Here is a 20,237-nt window from a genome sequence, read left to right as displayed (position 1 = left end):
TTTAACCACAACAACAATGTGCCTTTTCTGACCCAACCAGGTTTTGCAGCCACAAGTGGTGACCAAGATTTGGAGGCATTCTCCTCTGAGGGATACAGTACCATGGTTGTTGTTTGTCCCTCCCAGAGCCAAGACCTCCCCACTCTCTCAAAACACTTTGACGTCCTTTCCTGTGGTGCGACCCTACAACAATTCCTCCTCCCACTATGTGAGAAATCAAAAGAGGATTTGCCCTCCCCATCCAAAACTCACAATATCTGTCCCCTTCATTGTCTAAAAACTGTATACTCAACCATAGATCCAGCTTCCAGCTTAAAAATAACTAAAATGGGATGGTGACTTTCGTCAGATGAGCTAAACTGATAGGTAGAGTGCAGGTAGAGTAATACAATATCCAATGTTCATCATAAAATATTCCCCATATGTCTTATAAAGCACTGTAAAACCATAAATCATATATCCCCGACAGGCAAAGATGCAAAGCTATTACCAGACAAGCATGGGGCTGTCAAAGTCTGTTCCAAGCCATTTCATTACTTTTCTAGGTTTACAAGCATCCCCCACCCATTTCCACCTCACTGCCTTCATGGGCGGCAAAGCCACCCCAACCCAGTCAGTGCCAAAAAAATTACATCAAGAGCCACATTCCTGTCTTTTCCCCTCTAACCACAGCCCATATATTCAACCAGCCTTGCAAAGTCAGAACACAACTTCCTCAAATGTGATGTAGTCTCCTGCAAGAAATACCAAATACTACATTCTTGAAAGGATTTAAAGGGAGGCAAATGACCTGATTTAAGTTGAACACTGTGCAGGACTGAAGTACTAATGCACAACAAAATTTTCCTAAATGTGCATGCCTGTTGAATCTCTGAGGTTTCTTTTCTCTGGGAGAGACGCTGAGCACAACAATACATTTGTCTATTCAGCAGAAACCATTTGCCAAGCCCACAGCCACAAAGCATGCCTCACATTTCTGTCACACATTGGCTACACAAGTAATCCTACCATGCTTCAAAGGTTTCAAATTAGGACATTAGCGGTATGACTTTCTCCCCTACCTTCTAAAGTGGTTCCTGTGCCCAGAAGAGGATCACCCAAGCCAGACGAATAGCGAGCACTAACAAACAGCTCATATTCAGTGCCAGGTTGGAGGTTCTTCAGCATAGCCTGGGTATTATCTCCTTTCACAGATATCTCCTTCCTCTCGCCGCCATCAGCTGGTTTGAAGGCAATGCGATATTGGAGGACATTTCCTGGAGCAGCCTGCCATGTCAGTTTCATTGTAGATATGGTCTCGTCAAAGACACGAAGGTCACGAGGAGAGCCACGGACTGAAAGGAAACAAAAACGGATCAGATGCTAATTCACAAAAAAATAAAAAAAAAATAAACAAGTTACTCCCCAGTGACCAGCTGCTTTTCTGACTCACCTTCCTTAGTGGTCCCATCGACCTGCATTTCGCTCCCCATGCCAGTAGCATACTCAGCAGACACAGACACACGGTACGTGGTGATGGGGAAAAGTTCTTGGAGGACGATGGTGGTCTCAGTTCCAACAGTCTGTGCTTCCAATGTCTCCCCGGCACCACTCAGTGGAACGTAGGACAAGCGATACCTAACCACCGCACCTGGAGCAGCTTGCCATGACACCCTAAAACTGTTTGTTGTCTCCTCTGTGACTCGTAGGTTTCGTACACTCCCTTGCTCTGAAAAGAGAAGAATTTACAGATGCTAAATATTCACATTTTGATTACATCAGCTGTATTGGGTCGAATGCGACTGAATCATCCTTACCTTCAAGTGTGGTCTCTTCACCAGTTAGAGGGAAACTGTCTCCTTTATCATACTGTGCAAAGACGTTGACTTCGTAGGTAGTGAGGGGGAAAAGGTGGGGCAGAACGGCTGTGGTGGTATCGCTAGGCACTGCCAGGGAAATGTAGTCTCCGGTGACATCTTCGGTCTTGCGGAAACGCACCAGGTAAGACATGACAACGGCAGTAGGGGCCGTCCATGTGGCACGGAAGCTTCTGGATGTAATTTCAGAGAATCCCAAGTCTCTGGGTGGAAGCAGACCTAAAAAAAAAGATTATTTTTTGTGAAAATCTGTCATTGAGAGGCAGCGTGTGGATAATGGTCATATTTCTGCATTAAAACTGTGTGGTTTATGGAGCCACTGTATCTCAGTGTTATTCCTTTCTAATTGCTGTCCATTGCTTTAGCCATGGAAATTACCTTCAATTACTGACAACAATGAAGACCAACACATGGATGTAACCTTGTTTAGATGACAAGGTTAAAAACATGTTTTAAAAAAAACAGGCATAGAGTGGTACACTAATTGGTGTGTGTCTTGGGACTACAGGCTTCTGTATCAATAAGCACAGTGTGTGGGGTGATGTCATTTTTACACTGTGTGGAACAGCCACCGCTCTATTCTCTCTCCCAGAGCTGAGGTGGCCATAATTATGGTCAAGTCAAAATAGTTCAGTTGTTACAGTCACTCTAAGTGATAACAAATGGTGTGATAGAGCTCATTCAAGAAGCACGTTGTGTGGTTTTGTGGTATGTTTATTGGCAGGTTATTAGGTGAGCTGATTTAATTTAACTTGTGCATTGCCTGACAGCAATTTACACAGTATTATACTGCTGTGTTTTGATTTAACTGCCTTTTCTCCACCAACAGACAGTCAGATATTACAGTGTGTAATAAGGGCAGTTGGGACTAAGACTCAAGATTCTGATTAATTGGCAAATGGCGGTAGTCCAAAACGGATGCCAAGAAGTCATGGGTATATTACGTAGCTACACTTACAGTAACACCTAGCAGTTCATGGTATTCTATCCTCTTACTTACTTCTCTTTTTGATGTTGAGTAGCTCCTGTTCAATCCTCAGACAGATGGACTGAGTCAGCTCCTTGGAAATCCTCTGGAAGGCATCAAAGTCCTCCACCTCGAAGACATGACTGTCTGATGGGGGATTGGCAATGGCCTCCAACTCAGACCTCACTGCGTCCTTCACACCAACAGCAAAGATCTCAACATCAACATTCCTCAGGTTGGTGGCTGCATCCTTAAAAGAGTCTGATGACTTTCCATCTGTGATCAGGACCATGACTCGGGGGACATTCTGTCTAGCTCCACGGGAATTGATAAAGATCTTCTCCCTGACGTAAGTCATGGCCTTGCCAGTGTTGGTAGAGCCTCCACGGTAGGGGAAGGTGCGCACAGCTTTGACAACAGCACTAATATCATGGTGGGTGTTGAGGGCAAACTCAGTGTGTGGGTCGCGACTGTACTGGACCAAGCTAATTTGGACTTTGTTGGGGCCAATGTCAAAGGAATTAACCAGAACCTCCAAGAAGGCACGGACTTTGGCAAAGTTTTGTAATCCAATACTGTACGAGCCATCAACAAGGAGAACCACATCAGCCTGAACATCCACTCCCAGAGAGCACTCTTAAAAAAGACAAGAGATCATGGGTTAGGGTCTTTCAGTAAATCTAATCTAAGAATGGTCAAGAAAAGATGATAAATAATGCTCAGTCATTTCATCTTACCTGTTGACACCTTGACAGGCTGGGTTTTCTCCATTGCCTGGATGGGTTCACTGGGAGTCAGACCTTTGAGTGCATACAAAGTGATCTCATACTCAGTCTCAGGGGAAAGGTCACGGACATTGATGGATGTCTGAGTGGGTCCAATGTAGAGCACTTGGCGTTTCATTCCAGCTAACATTGGAATGAGTGTGAGTTTGTAGCCCGTGATTTCATCTAATGAGACATCCCATGTCACTCTCATTGACTTAGATGCAATTTCAAGGACCTGCAGGTTAGAGGGTGGCTCCACCACTGAGGGAAAAAATCGAAAGAAACGACAAAATGGTGAGTTAGGATTTCAAAGATGTAGCATCAAAATGCTAAGCTGGGCACACTTAAAACTACAATATGCCACATTTTATAAAGATGATTTGACTCACTTTCTTCTCCACTGACTAGAGAGCTGAGCTGGTCATCAACACCGGAGCACACCTCTGTGATGATTTTTTTCTGAACCTCTTGGATCAGGTCAAAGTTGGGAACGTTGTACACATGTTTGTGATGAGGTTGGGAGGCAATTTCCCTTAGCTCATCCTCATCTGCTCCTTTGATACCTAAGTGGGAAAATGTGAGGTACAACAAACTTAACTTGTGTTTTATCTCACTGTCTGCATTACAGATGTGGAAGACTATTGACGGTTTTAGAGTATTGTGTGTATCAGAAAAAAAACAGCAGCACCTGACTTTTACCAAGTCAAATATCTCACAAAGAACAATCAGTGGAAAATCAAATGGCTTCCAAGAACAGACAGACTTTCACATGGTAGAACGCAATTCAACGAATCACTGAATAACAAACCATACCTAGGACAAATATTTCCACTCCAATGTTCCTAAGTCTTTTAGCATACTCCTCCACTGGGTCCTGGGATTTTCCATCAGTGATGATCATGGCTACCTTTGGAAAACCTTTGCGGGATCCAGCTTCCTCCGTGAAGATGTTTCTCAGCAGGTAATCGATGGCATCACCTTGAGACAGAAGCATGTATTTTTTAATATTTCTCTTGCATGCAAAAGGTAAAATCATGTGCTGTGGAATTATGAGTTTTCACACAAAAACTATTCATAAAATTAAGTACAAACTATACAAACCAATATTGGTGCACTTACAGAAGAATACAAATTTCTACCTTTCCTCAAATGAGCACCTTACCTGTCATAGTATTTCCTCCCTTGTATGGCAACGAGTTGATGGCTTGGAGCAGGTCTCCTCTTCTGCTGTATCGGGTGAGAGGGAACTCTGTGCGGGTATCTGTGCTGTACTGAACCACGGCTACACGGGTCTTGTCTGCGGCAATGTCGAAGGCCCCTGCCAGGGCTGCGATGAAACTGCGGATGTGCTTAAAGTTTTCTCTGCCTACGCTCCATGAGCCATCCACCAGAATAGCCAAATCTGCTATTGCACTGACCGAGCACTCTGGAGACAGATATTGATATTGGAGAAAAATTACAGTCAGTCTGGAATAGAAGCATTCAGAAATTATGTAACACATTTTGACTGATCCAGTTTAGGAAGAGTTTGTCGTTTGCAGTTAGTGATTTGTATAAAAACTAAAAGCATATCCTTTATGTCTCAAGTGAAACGTCCAGGCCAAAAATGTGCCAATTAAGGTACAGCAGCAACAGTTTGGTCTTGGAACAATATTTTCAAACTGGCCCATTTCTTCTCCTGTCCATTTAAATAAAATAAAATCCTTGACAGTTAGTTGGATGACTCTGAGAAATGCATTCTGACATCAAAGGAAATATCAACCAGTGCCAACTAGCATAGGGCTGGTATAGCCATTCCAGTAGACAGAGTCAAAAAGGTGGCTTTATAGACTAAACATCCAGCAGAGGTTCCACCACCAATGTTCACTTTTATACTTTCAAATCCTACAGAGCTTTAAATCATAAGATGAAATTCTCTGGAACATAAAGTATGACTCTATTGAAATAATTGGCAGGGCTTACGTGGATGGACTTTAATCCTCCTTCCCCTGGGTCTCACTGACTCTAAATTTTACTCCTCACATCTCATAAGCCTCATTTTAAAAGGCCATTTTTCTTCCTCAAAATTGCCTGACCTAATGCTGACAATAATGGCATCAAATAAGACATTTAGTCGAATAACTTGTGTGGCCTTGAAGGGCTTCCCAAGCGCTAAACCTTGAGTAAGGGTTTAGGAGAATCTGGAAGCGGGGCAACAGTTTCCATCAGGATGGGAGGGGGCATGACATGTGAGCATGTCTGCCTGAAAGTGACCAGAGTGTAAGTCTCATGACATTAGAGAACAGCTTGAAAAAGAGACATCTAATTCATAACTGTGCCACATCTTTTGATAGTTTAGACAACGCACTTGCTTCTGGGTTGCACAATAGATAGATCATTGCTTGACACCCCCCCCTCCCTGCTCCCTTCCTCTCCATGATGCATAACAGAAGCACATCTCCTTTATTTTTCTTCTTCTTTTTTTGATGTGACTGGTTTCAATTAAAAGAGCCAGTGAGTGCCTTCCAGGTCACTGCCGGAACCCTTTTCTGCTCACCCTGTGACAACTCTGACAGAGGGTAAAATGAACGCCTGACCAGATTATTCCATGAAAGAAAAAACACTATGATGACAGTCATGAGGGGAAAAAATTCATAAAAAAATAAATTTAAAAAATTGGAAAGTCAGCCCTGTTCAGATTTTGGTTGACACTACAGTAAACATACTCACTGATTGCATCTGACTGTGGCCTCCTGACTCGTCCGCTGGAGTTACTGGACTGGACTGAAACACAAGAAACACTTGTTGAGCAAGGACCGCACATTGGACTCACTACGTGCTTTTTCACAGCAGAAAAAAGCCAAATTAACACTTCATAAAAGCTGGTCCACACAATCAAAACCACATGCACACAAACACACATCTTCTATGTTGCGCTGGCTATAAACAGTGAACAATTCAAGAGTCAGTAAAAAGCTGTGAGAGCCCCCCTGCTTTTCTACGTTTCATGTGGCTGGAAGAAAATGCAGAATACATTGTAGTCTTATTAAAGGATAAATACCGCCTTTACATCATACTTGAAAGTTCAGATTAATCTCCATGTTTAGTCTAGTGCTATTGATGCCAAACTAATAAACATCAGAATGCATAATAAAGATGATAACCTTCACTGACCTTTCTGGATACAACAGTATCTTGTGTCTCTACATACTAGCAATACTATATCATTACAAAGACAGTCTTAAATCATTAAATGATGAACTTGCAGAAGCTAGTTTGTGGGTTATGTGAACTAAAACAACAAAATAGTTTGCTTCCATTGTTTCAAACAATATCAACCCCATGTGATCCCATGTACTTACTGGTCAGTTGCCCAAAGATGGGAATGCTCTCATCTGACCCATAATAGGAGTTTATGGACACTGAGTAGTCCAGGTCAGGGGTCAGATTAGTGATTGAGGTCGTAGTGGCATAGGCATCGAGAGTAAAGTCTCTGGCTGGTTCATCTAGGAGAGGAAATGAAGCAGTAAATCATCTGTTGGGAAGCAGTGTTTGTATTCACTACAGTTCAGGCGGGTTCAAATCACTCCATACTAACCTGCATCTGATACAACTTGTATTCTGAAGCCATCGACCCTTGCTGTGGGCCTTACCCATGTCATGTCCACTGTGTTCTCATTTAGAATTTTAAATTTCAAGTCTGAGGGAGGTTCCACTGCAAATAAGAGATGAAACAGCGTTAAACCACAACAAACACGTAGGTATGTATGGAAGATTGTATTTGTGATCAAATTAAAAAAAGACATATTCAATCAAGCATTCACATTGATCCCAACGACAAACACTTCATGACTGAAGTGGAGTTGTTCGTTGTTGGGGACAGACACATATAGCACTGACGTCCATTTGTGAGGGTGGCGAGTAAAAGAACACGTGACAACATTGAAAAAGTGTGAGAAGCCATTTTGGAGCAAAATGGCATTTGTTTGAGTTGCCCGACCGAGATAGCCAGCAACTCAAGCACTGGCATACACGTCTGTGTGTGTATGCCAACATGTGCACGACTCCACACAAACTCTACCAAAGTGCAAACACTGAGTGAACCATCCAACACATGCTGAGTGCAGTCATTACAACGCATGCCCCAACCACATACTAAACTGCCTTTATGATGGAGTTGATCTCAGCATTACAAAAATACAACACTGACTTCATTCTCAAGTTACTGATTATACAATGGAATCAAGGTTGCCATGTAGTTGTTGAAGTAACTCTTGACAAAATTGAACACCATATGTTATATATACGTTGTATATAAACATATTTCAAAGACAAGAAGTGGTTTGTTGTTTATTTGGTTATGGCTCTTTACACAAGTGAGTGGCACACATCCATTGCAAACCTTTTAAAAAGAATACACAATTCGTCGCCGGAGACTCTTGTGTACTTTTTCACTGGCAGCATAATGCACAAGAAGACATGAGAGAATAAGATTACTCGAGACACTCAAAAGACTGCTCAGATGTACTGTAACAGAGGAAGTGGGTACATTAAAAATAAATACAGGAAAACATAAACAGTGTGACAAGACCACGCGCCTTCACATCGAGCTGACTTGATCACAGCGTCATGCATCATGTACATGAGAAAGTTGTTTGGTTCAACAACTTTGATTGACTGGATGGGAGTTTCCATGTACAGTTGGGACCACACAGACAGAGACGACAAACATATTTTAAAATGATATTCTTTCTTACAGCTTCAGGGCCATCGCCTGAGAGTTAATGTTCAGTGGCAGAGGTGAGTTAACATTCACCGTCAGTGTCATTTACATGCATTAAATTCACACTATTATTTAGTATTATTAGAGTTGAATATAATTAGATTCTAAAGAGTTAGTTTTGATTTTGTGGTTTTCTTTATTAGTAATTAAAAAAATATTGATATACTGCATGCAACTATGCTCAAAAGGTTTGGTTCTTGCCAAATCAATTAGTGTTTGAAGACAAATATGCTTCAGAGTGACACAATCATTCACTGAAAAAATAATAGAAAATATGATAAAATCACTGTGAGAAAATAATAAACATCAGTGAGGTTAGCATGACGTTATAATGTACATAAAGACTTCAATCATGTGCAAGGCCATTCATTCATAGAGGTACCAGTAGTACCATGCAGAAGACTGTTAGATGTGAGCCATGAGTGTTGCCATGTGAGTTCATGCTGGCTGTAAAGTAGGATAAGAGCGCCGCGGGAGGCAAGAATATCATTGTAAAATACTCTTGGAGGAGGAAGCCATAGCTTGGGACACACTGAATGCACAGGCAGATGACAAACAGGAGCCCACTAAATACTTAAACACTGGGATTGGAGGATCACCAACCTGGCATATCAACTCAAGGAGCCCCGATGGACCGTGTTCCACCTGATTTCTTCGCGAGTATTCATCTCCAACACACCAAAAGGTAAGGGGTATGGAAATGTGTGTATGTGGGGGTGGGGTGGGGAGTATGATGAATATGAGCGGTGGCATGGGCAAGCAGCAATGCGATGGATGTTGGATTGAAAAATTCGGAATTAGGTCGGTCTTCACCTGAATGACGCGTCTGCCACGCCCACTTTTGTTGATGGAAAGATGGTCTGAGCATGTGAGTTCAATTTGTTACAATTTCTTTGACCGTATGTCGTCCTGGCCTTAAAATACGCTTAAGGAACAAAGATGGTTTTGTCAAAATAACAAGCTCTGGTATGTTATTTGGGCTTTGTGGTTGCTATTGTTATATGAATGTCTGTCCCATCAGTTCCTAATAAAGGACACTCCTGGCTCCCAGGGGCCAGAGTCTGGCTACTGTTCTGTTAGTAACCTCTGTCTTTAGCCAGCCAACCAGCTATCCTGGCCTGAGCTGCTGCCAGGAGGAGAGACCAAGAAGGGGAGGAAAGAACACCGACTCTCCCAGAGAGGCAGGACAGATGCCAAAGTAATTCCACAACATGTGCTGACATTAAACATTACTGCATATTAACTTTCCATATGTATTGCAACTCAGCGTTTTTGTGAATGCCCGCAAAGAAGCCCGAGAAAGGCTCTTTGTCTTTGTGCTGTCTGAGGATTAATTTGCTATTCTCATATTTCATCTTTCCATTCCGTTAGCGGAGATATGTGAGAATAGACGTTCGACTCCTCTCACCACGCCAGAGAGCTTTCAAAGGGAAAAATCAGAATGTTTCCATACCGTATTTCCATATTTGGACTGAAATGTTTGTATATGAAATTACTTTGAGTCATATTCTGTCAGACATACTGACAGTTTGTTAACAAACTGTTGTTGGCTCTTGTAACATGGGCGGCGAGAAGTATTTCATTACCACTATAACAGTCATAAGCACATATCAGAGTCAAATATTACTAAATATAATATTTTAAGAACTTGTATGTTTCCATTTGTTAGACATTCTAACAACAAAACTATAAAACTGGATCTATGGTGTAAAACTGAAAAAATTCCATTCTGATGAAAAAAAAGAAAGAAAAAAAATAGTGCTTTACTACTTTCCACACTTCTTTTACGTTGAATATACAACTTACATGACTGTAGGCTACTAGTCAGTCTGCTTTGAATACTAAAAAAAACTGCATTTACGTAATATTGCAACCACTCTAAAACCGTTAGGAGGTTTACACAGGTTTTCCAGATACAGTACAACCTCATACATAATCTCTAGCTGCATTTAAATTCCTAATTAACAAGGATTCACAATCCTCTACTTTTTGCAGATAAACAGAAAAAAACAAAAGAGCAATTGGCCTGTTAAAACATTTGAGAGGAAACATTTAGCCATGAAATGAGTTTTGTTCTACTCTTAGTATGTGTCCTGCTGTTTAATGCATTCAATTAGAAGCTCAGTGTGCTTGGCCACTTACATGTGCCAAATTGGAATGAGAAAATTGCCCCTCAAGTAGTGGTTTAAAATGTCTAAATTACAGCCTAAATACGAGCAAAGTGGTTCTGTAATGGGTCTTGACAGATAAATCTGACGATACAAGCTGCAAATGAGGGATGAAAGCATGACAATCAAAAAATAATCAGTCACAAGTCCGAAACTTACAGCATAGGCATGAAACAATAATCACTTTATTCAGTTTATCATTACAAATAGTTCAGAGTTTCCATGTGATGACTCTGACTTAAAAGTTTAAAAAAAATAGTCACTGTGGTATAACAACCAGGGGAAAGAAAAAGATAAAAGAGGAGAAGGAGGAGATAAAGAGACAGAGTGATATTGTGTATGCAAGTGAACTGAGGCCAGGTGGTTTCATTTACCTTGAGCATCTACGGAGGATAACAAGGCTGCAAGGAGGGCAGCGGCTGCCAGTGACAGCCCTATCTTCATCTTTGGTCTTAGAGGGTCAGCAGCGCATCAATCAGTCTAAGGATAGAGAGATAAAAATGAGTTGAAACTGCAGATCTGTAGCTCATTTTGTCAGTGTGCTGTGACCAGGCACGACATCAAGGCAACATATTCAAGTCTGATTTACTGCTGCGGCCTGATGCTCAGATTTAGAGGGGAGAGCGTGTGAGCTGAAGAACGGCCCGTTTGCCTTTTACTTAAAGTACAAAGTGTTTAAAGGCAACATGCGGAGTGGAGCCAAATGTTCCCCTGGATTATGTTTTTTGAATATGATTCCAGATTGATAGCTCTTAGTTATTATTATTGCACGGCTTTTCTTTTAATAACTGCATGATCTATCTAGACTCCCTTGCACAACAAGTGCCACACCTTGCTGCCTCCAACTGACGCCCACACCCTGAGGTATAGACTGACTGCTGTAGGTATTCAGTAATGACTGAAAAAACATTTTAACACATGCTCAGCTGGTTTGGCTTTTAATGTGGCTTTGCCCGCACGCTGCATCACTCAAGGCAGATCAGAGAAGAGTCTTACTAAGTTCCTGCTCTCTCAAGGCCTGCATGGGGTCTGGGTGACCACATACAGTTACCAAAAACTCTGCCTGTGATATTATAGCTTGCTAAGTCTTATTTTCTTTAATACAGCCTTTTCATATTTTTTTTAAATTTTATTTTAAATTTTAAAATCTTTCCTTGCCTAACTCCCCTCCTTTTCTCTGTCTGATATGTTTCTAAATGACTTGGTACAGAAATGGAATGACTTCATTTGAGGAGGTTTACCAAAGGATAAATAGCCTAAACCCCACACACACATTGCACAGTCTAAATTCAGCTTCTGTAAGTATTTACCACAGGCTGTGCGCCCCTCCTGGTGCACGAGCCAGAAAACTGCAGCTACTGAGGGGCTGAGTTGACCGGTGGCCCTTCGGGGTGGGGGTCTGATTTTAGTAAATAAAAGCACTCCTAAACTGCTACTGAAAAACTACGTATAATCTATAATGACTTCAATACAGCAGTGGTTTTCTTGTCAAATATCATTAGTGTATGAAATTTAATTCAATTCAATTCAGCATGGGCGTCGAATCTTTAAAAGTTCGTTTAAGTGTAAAAAAAAAAAAAATAATAAAAAAAAATCAAAGAAAACAAAAAACAAAAAACAAAAACAAAAAAAAGTGATCAAATCTAGTTTATTTTTAAAAATCGATCATCGTATTTCATGCACGAAAAGAAAAAAAGTTGCGCATAAAAAATTCAAAACTTTCCCAAGTAGGCCATTGTAAAATTTTAAATGAGGTATTTTTTATTCTATAAAAAAAAAAAGAGAGAGGAGAGCGAGTGAATCAACTTAAATGTAAAAGTCAGTCTACTCACCTATTCAACCTCCTAAAAGTGAAGCGACCACTGTAGAGAGCAGTCTGCTAGATGCCTCCTCCTCTGCAGAGTTAAGAGAAGTGTCAGGAGCTGCTGCTGGAGCCCTCTCTCCTCTCTCTGGCTACTGGAAGCTCCGCCAGCAGATGTCCAAGGAGGAAAAGCTTCTTTCCAAGTGGGAAGAATCTTTCCACCATCGGCTACTTAATAGAGGGGCAGTTCCCAACTCTCAATTTACCATCATATGGCTTTCTTACGAAACCTCTGCCTGCCAGTTGATGTATGTCCCCCGCTAAGATCGGTCCACTGTTTGGAAATTACTTCTTTTTTTTCACTTGCATTCCTTTGGTCTGTCGATTTAATGAGTTTCCACTGCCAATGTGACTTCACAGCAGGGCCACAGTTTGCCAGACAACACTTTAGAGTGGGATGTGTTTCATATGCTCAACTGGCTGCTATGACCAGTTTCTTATCTCAGATTCCAGCTGCAATAAAAGTTAATGTTTTTGGTTTTTGTAAACAGGAATCTCGTGGTGCTATAACACGGCCAGTTTCTCACACTGTGCTTAGGATACTTGAAGAAACAAAAACACGGTCCCGTATTTCACAAGTGTATTTATGTCTTATATGGGTAAATGAACTTCGTCTGGGAATGTGCATTTATTTCAGCAACTGCCCATCCTGTAACACACTACGGTAGTCAGAGCTACTGTCTCTTTAGGCTTTGTTGCCCTCTAGTGTTCAAATTAAAGTACTACACTACTACATGTTAACCACACAAACTGTAGTCTCATAATAATATCAAATTCTGGGTAAAAATTTTCTGGGGATTTTTCCTAAAATATATAAGCACAATAAAGCTTGTGGTAAAGTTTACAAAACATCTACAGCAGGAATCATGACTTCTTCAATAGCCAGCGAGTTGGTAAGTTACATACAGAGTCTGCATAACTGTCTCATCAGATCCTGACCCATCGAAGGAATTACCACACCAAACAGCTCATGGACACACTGTATCCACTCCCTGTGGGGACATCACACACTTAACAGATGTGACTGCAATAGAGTGCATGCTAATTAGCCTGCCTTCAAACAACCCTTTATGATTCATCATCAGATTACAGTCATTTTACTTTCAAAGCTGTTGCCAGTGCTCCCACTGTTATGCCCCCATAACACTGGGGACAAGTCACTGGTACAAATGTGTTTTATCCAAAAACCAGACTGAAACATCTGAAGTGAGGCTGACTCATCAAATCTCACAGAAACTCTGACATACCAAACACAGTGGGACTCATTGTGGCTCTGTAGAGCAGAGTAGCCTTTAACCCACCCTTTAGATGGATGGGCAAACTTGTTATCCTCCTTTACAAGAAGAAGGCATATAGGCTACACATAGTGGGTGAAGGACTTTTATCTTAGTTTGTTTCTGTTTTTTGTTTTGTTTTTACAGTAATATGAGATTTTATATTTTGAATAAATACAGGATACCCTACGTATGTTTGTTTTAACATAAATTCTGCCAGTATGCCAGTTCAGTCACAGTTCACTGGCAAAGTACTTAATCTCTGGTTAACCATAAGCAATTAAGTGAAGGCGTACAACACACCATGCAATGAGGCAGTGCTTGCTCTGTGATTTAGAGGCGAGGGTAGATCATTTTTCAACTATGGCTACAGTAATGCTGAGCTCTGTGCAAGGATCATCAACGCCCACCACATCGGATCACTCATTTTGCAATGGATTTTTAAACTGCAGTTTGCAAACACGATTAGTGTAAGTCCGGCAGCAGCTTCAGGCCAAGGGCACTGAAACAGAGCCTGGGAACCTCTGACTTTATCGTTATAAGTGTTAAATGATATAATGTCTCAACACTAACGTATTTGACACTGTTTAAAAAGGAGTCAAAGTCAAATATGCCTGTGATAAGATATGAACAAAAATGTGTACACACTTACTTGATGTTGATGGGAGTTACTCACAAACTGGGACAGTCTCCACTTGAAATAGTTTTATTTTTCCACTTATTTTTACATCTGTCTATGGGTTGCTTGCTTCCCAGTCTGCCTGGGAAGTTCCTGAGAACCCTATTGGCACAAAAACCTAGCTAGGGATAGTTCATGGTTTAATTAGTTAGGATTTAACAAAGGTAAACAGTGATTTATGGTGATGATTAACAATTGAAATTAGACATACAAGAAAGTGAAACGGCACAAAATAGCAAGTCAAAGTTTGCATGGTTTCTATGACAGTTTAGCAAGTTGACTTTTGGTGGAAATTACAATTTCTGTAGCAATGAACTACTTTGAAGTAAGAATGCTAAAAAATACTCTGATGCTGTCATAGCAGCAATGGTGACATCTGCTGGTCAATACTCTGTATTGCATTTGTATTAAAATATTAAACCCAAGTCAGAGGTCAACTCACTGCTGCTACTTTGAATGCATTGCATAACCCATGATATATGTATTAGTGTGAGACTTATCAGGATTACTATATTATTTCATGTTAAACATAATAATATGATAAATGATAAAGTAGTGGCGGTGAGCTGATGTTGAAAAAAATCATCAATGACACCAGTACATTGACCAAGTTGTTTAATTGGACCCTACAAACCTTATAAAAACCCAGAATTTTAAATTTTAAACAATTAACCAATTATGAACTGATCAAGAACTTAATATTATGACTAAAGACAAGGAGAAACAAGAGGAAAACCTCACAAATGTGACACTTTTAAAGTGCATATCATTTGGTTAACAGAGAAGAACACAAAATAATTTAACACTGGAGCCAAACTGTAAAAACTCAAATATTTTGATGAACTAAACAGCAAGAGACATGTCCTAGAGTCTCAGAGAAAAGAACACTAGATATAGTGGTATAGGGGCATGTTTCCATCATTAATAAGCATTGGATCGTAACAGTATTCTTAATGTTAAAAAAAAAGATACCTTATGATTGCCTTAATCTCCTCATACGATCTCGTCATACAATCAGTCAGAGCGGAGGGTGTCATGACTGCTTTATAATTCTCCAGGGGTAAAATACTTGTTAAACATCAATGCTTATTATAATTACCAGCAAGCAAGCAATGGTTATCCCATCCTATAGTCAAGGTCATCTCCAAAACCACAGAGGTATATCAGTGAAACATGATACATTCATCAGCAGGACATATTACAGTACATAGTTTGGACAAAAACTTTAAAAATACATACATCCTTCAACAATTAAGCCATTTGCAAAGCACTGCTAAAATAAAATAAAACACAGACACTTTGATTATGTATTGATAAATAGAAGATAAAAAAAAAAAACGTGAAGACAGCCAATGACAATCTTAGCAGACCAACTTGAAGCTATATGCACAGAGACACATACTCTAGCGTCTTTCTGGTTATCTTAAATGTTCAACAGATAAATATTTTTATGAATGACTTAAGATGCTGCTGTCCTTCCACAAACAGGCATAGAGACCAGTGCATTCACACTAAAGTCAACAAGCAGTCCAGAAGAGACCCTACGGGGGTCACCCATGCATGCAGAGACAGGAAAACATGAAACAAGAATCGCTTAATTTGCTATATCTGCACTGTTGTTGCGGGTGTCATACTTATGGTGGATGATGAGCAGAACAACACCCAGGAAGAAGCAGATGGAGCCCACAGTGATGTAGGCGATGCCCAAGAAGGGGTTCTTTCCTCCCATCCAGGAAATGGTGCTCAGGATCATTCGCTTACGTCCATCGAAGCTAAGCACAGGGTAATCTGATTAAAAGTGGTTAAAGGAAATCATCAGAGCTTCTGGACTGAGAGAACGTACATTGGACAACAGGACTTGTAAATACTCCACACAATTACTAAACTGTTAACTTCCTATTGATGTACTCTTCTTCCTCTTTAAAACAAACCAGCTGCTCAGGCCTTTTTTCACTTTTTCACTATAACTAACTTCTTTCCTTGCTGAGAAATTTCAGAACTCTCTCTACTCTGGAACATGTGATGATATTAAATGATTGTGGGTTTTACCCAGCATAAATTGTACGATATCTCAGTAAACCAGCCATGTGAAAAAGGCCCTGAAGTGGACATTAAACAAACAGAACTGTAGCTGCAGTTGAGTATAGTGGTGTTTGCTCCCAGCACAGTATTTGTTGGCCAACTGACAACAAGCTAAATAAATATTTACTTGATGATATTGGGGTTTTTAAGAGCTCACTAAGTTTAGATTTGTGGGTCTCTGTAGACCGGATTTGTGAAAATACAGCAAATTCATGTGAATTATAATGATCTAAGCTTACCGTGTTTCTGGGTAATAAATCATACCGTGTGCAGTTTCACAAAATGCATACTCACTCACACCAACCCTACAGCTCAAGACAACCTCTAGCTCTGGCTGTGCTGTAGGGTGTCAGCTTTTCATTTAAAGGATACTGTAAGTTATGTTCAAGACGTATCTGCCGCTGGGCAGCGTGGGGGTCGTGCTAGACTTCTTCTGGATGATGCGATAGAGCTTGCGAAAGGTGGGCAGGGCAGCTGTACGCATCCATACAATGAAGTCCTCATTGATGAAGCCGTTGTTGTCAGGATCTGATGGGTCTAGTTCGTACACTGGCCTCTTCCAGTTCAGAGGTTTAGTTGTGCCTGAGAAAGCATAAGAAAAAAATAAAATTGTCACAGCAATTTAAGAAGTTGAAATGTTTTGAAGTGACTGTGCATAGTTTGCTTAAATCACCTTGGAAAGCTACAGAGAGGTTGTTGTTTGGGCCTGGGTTCCTGAATTTCACATGCTTGTCTGTCCACCACGCAATGCCCTTCTTTACCAGAGGAATTGTATTTCTGGTGCCATTGGCATCAATATGATACAGCTCCAGAGTGTCTGAAACAAAGAGGCAATACGTTCAATATTGGTGGACCTTTAAGTGCCGCAGAGCTTTGTTATAATCTGATTTTTTAGAAGGAGTTCAAAACAACAGATGATACTGGAGGTGGACGCATAAGTAGGAATAATAAGGTCGTTCATCATGTCTCACTTACCGTTGAAAAGGCTGTTAGCTATGGCCCCGCATGGAGCAATGGGCACTCCTTCAACCATTCGGTACGGCTCACATTCTTTGCTGGGATCCTATAAACATCAGTGAATGTTACAATAATGCAAGAGGCTTTTACTGAAACATCTGCTTGATGAAAAACACAACATTTCCAAGATTGTACCGTTAGGGCAGACCGGGCACCATTCAACTGGCTGTCATCCCTGGACTTCACATAACGTCTGTGGTTCTGATAGAAGTTGGATAAGCCGTAGTACATGAAGACATTGCTCTGCAGGGGAGGAGAGATGGTGTTATTAAGTGCACATGGCCTTCATGTTTTTAGAACAAAGACATGTTGTTTTATTCCAGATTTATCTTTGTCACATCTAAAAACACAACCGTGTAATCCAAATCTTGGCAGTAGAGACACTGATAATAGTGTGTGCTACGTGAAATCTGTATCTGTAGAGACTGAAATGCAACTGGCTGTGAGTTTTTTTTATAAGCAATCAATAAGAGCCTTCTGAAAGTTACTGGACTGCATATTTTAAGATTAGAATAAATCAATGACAATGAAGGCTCCAAATAAACCTTGAGTGTGCCTTTGTTTGGACTGGAAATAGAGTTTAATGGACATTCACTGTTGGGAGGGCATTTTTGCCCTTTCATTGCATGACCAAGACTATCAATACTGGAACTGAAGGCATATATTATTCATGGGGTCTGCATACTGTAAACTGGTGTAGTTCCTCAGCTCACCTCAAACGGCTGCTCCAACTTGAATTCTACAGTGCAGAGACATGGTGCTGTGTTGTTCCAGCTGAAGTTCCTGGCACAGCTGTAGCATGGACTGTTCATGTCCACACCGGTGTAGTCAACCTGAAAAGGAGGAACAGATTAACAACAACATCTAACACTTTAATTACATTTAGTTCAGATACATGCGTATTGTTTTGTACTGCTCAAAATCCATATGCACTTGATAGGGAGTTAATAAAGCACAAGTACACAAACCTAATAACTTGAAGATAAAGGTAATTGATTTTGTCATATCTACTGTCCAATAATATTATATTATTAATTAATAATAATTATTAATAAATGGTGGATATTTACTTCTCAACAAAAATAGCAAATAAATAAAGTTATTCACATCAATGATTGCAAATTTGAAAATATAAATTAAGTGGTGTGGACAACTTCAAAATGTTTTATCAAAAAAACTGAACACTCTATAACAGTGAATTCATTACAGTGCTGTTGGATTAAGATTTGAGCTAAAGTGGCTAGTTAAAGTTAGCTGATAAACTGACAGCTGCGTGTGTACCTTTTTTATATACAGTCCGTGGTGTGTGTCATTTTCAATATGGTGAATTCAGGAAGAAGTAGCCTACTACCTATTAGTAGGTATTACTACCTAGCCTATTACTAACATGTCACCTGCAGAGACATTCTGCCCATTCTGTTAAGTCTGTTTACGTTACAATACATGTCCCACTGTCATCTATGCAGCTAACTAATAACTTTTAGTAACTTGAAATGAACTAAGAGGGGAAACCCTACACACACGACTCTCGACATTGGTCGCTTTCCAGTTGGGGAGCCACAGCAGCTGAGTCGGTTAAAGTCCGGTAGACATGACAGTTACTGTACCTCGAACTCTTTGATGTTGTTTGATGTGACAAACAGGCCGATGCCGATGGGGATGAAGATGAGGCCGATAACGAAGAAGGCTGGCAGGACAGTGCCCGCCGTCAGGATAGGCTGCCATGCCGGTAGTCTCTGCTGCTTGAACGCTGTGTTGTCGGGCTTTTTACTCTTCGCAGCCCCGGCTCCGCCGTGATTCGAGGCGCCCGAGTGGTGCCCGTCCTCTTCCTTAGCGTTGTAGCTTGACGCCATCATGGCTGCGATCTGCTGCGAGCAAAATAATCCACCTCAGCTGACAGTCGACGGTTCCTCGGTGAAACCACACGGTAAACAAGCGACAGAACGTGAAGGTAAAGGATGAAACTATCCAGAGGGCCGAAACGTCCCCGTCTAATTCAAATATCTTCTTGTTTGTAGTAATGGTTTTATCTGTCGAGTTAATCTCATTCCGAGGAAGAAGCCGGAAGCTTCTGAGCCAATAGCGTGTTGAAACGTAGCAGTTACGTCACCCTAGGGAACAAACACGCCCCTTCCTCACGGTGGCTGTTATGCACAAACATCTGATAGGCCTAGTGAAGCTAAAAAAATATATAAATTATAATAATATTAGTTTAATATTCCAGCAGACAAATAATTAATTTACGTAATTTGAAATTTAATTTTAATAACTCTTAAAATGTAGGTCGTAGCCTACCATTTCAAAATTTGAATATGGTAGGCTACCTATTTTTTTTTCTGACCACACATTTTCAGTCAGAAAATGCCGTTGTTCATTACTAAATGTTGAGGTGAACATCGAGACAAGATTTCTAATGAAAAACATCAAATCACGAGTAAAAAGATAAGCCTGACTGGAATGTAGCCTATCTAAACTTTGCATTGTAATGTATGGCTGACACTAACTAAAAGTTATAAATTTAAAGAAGATTAGCCTATATCAGTCAGTCACTGCAAGAGGATTATAGGGATATGATTTCATTATTTCCTTATGCAGTCTTGTTGTATGACATGTCATGTCTAATAATATTTTTTTTTAAGGAAATAAAGCTAACCATGACAGCATTTTCCAATATAGGCCTGGCCTTGTGTAGGCTATTCATAATGACCAGAAGAGTACTGACTTTATAATGCAAAAGCATGACTTTCCATAAATGAAGCAGTCACATGCCATCTGGCTAGGTTTCCAGACAAATACAATTGTCC

At 40.5% G+C, this 20,237-nt stretch overlaps 2 protein-coding genes across 4 annotated transcripts in view; both read right to left on the bottom strand.

Moving 5' to 3' along the window:
• The window catches only part of col12a1a (collagen, type XII, alpha 1a), a 53,898-nt gene extending 41,380 nt beyond the window's left edge, over positions 1–12,518 (bottom strand). For all 3 annotated transcript variants that reach the window (XM_083998163.1, XM_083998161.1, XM_083998162.1), the window contains exons 1-13: positions 12,353–12,518; positions 10,895–11,000; positions 7,168–7,284; positions 6,932–7,075; positions 6,300–6,353; positions 4,753–5,016; positions 4,404–4,568; positions 3,980–4,153; positions 3,561–3,851; positions 2,857–3,459; positions 1,797–2,075; positions 1,433–1,708; positions 1,062–1,334 (exon numbers count right to left, since the gene is read on the bottom strand). In XM_083998163.1, the coding sequence (XP_083854289.1) occupies positions 1,062–1,334; positions 1,433–1,708; positions 1,797–2,075; positions 2,857–3,459; positions 3,561–3,851; positions 3,980–4,153; positions 4,404–4,568; positions 4,753–5,016; positions 6,300–6,353; positions 6,932–7,075; positions 7,168–7,284; positions 10,895–10,964 (2,710 nt within the window). In that variant the 5' untranslated portion in view covers positions 10,965–11,000; positions 12,353–12,518. The remainder of the gene's footprint in view (positions 1–1,061; positions 1,335–1,432; positions 1,709–1,796; positions 2,076–2,856; positions 3,460–3,560; positions 3,852–3,979; positions 4,154–4,403; positions 4,569–4,752; positions 5,017–6,299; positions 6,354–6,931; positions 7,076–7,167; positions 7,285–10,894; positions 11,001–12,352) is intronic.
• A 2,234-nt stretch (positions 12,519–14,752) lies between these two features.
• On the bottom strand, positions 14,753–19,492 carry LOC311005582 (cell cycle control protein 50A-like). The gene is made up of 7 exons (XM_083998038.1): positions 19,041–19,492; positions 18,147–18,266; positions 17,569–17,676; positions 17,392–17,479; positions 17,090–17,233; positions 16,789–16,998; positions 14,753–16,122 (listed from the first exon to the last, which is right to left on the bottom strand). The coding sequence occupies exons 1-7, from the start codon at positions 19,287–19,289 to the stop codon at positions 15,929–15,931; spliced, it is 1,113 nt and encodes a 370-aa protein (XP_083854164.1). The 5' UTR covers positions 19,290–19,492; the 3' UTR covers positions 14,753–15,928.
• Between the last annotated feature and the right edge of the window lie 745 nt (positions 19,493–20,237).

This window comes from Trachurus trachurus (assembly GCF_905171665.1).
Source record: "Trachurus trachurus genome assembly, chromosome: 22".
NCBI lineage: Eukaryota > Metazoa > Chordata > Actinopteri > Carangiformes > Carangidae > Trachurus > Trachurus trachurus.
Note: the sequence above shows the minus strand (reverse complement) of the source record. Positions and strands in the feature narration are given on the sequence as shown.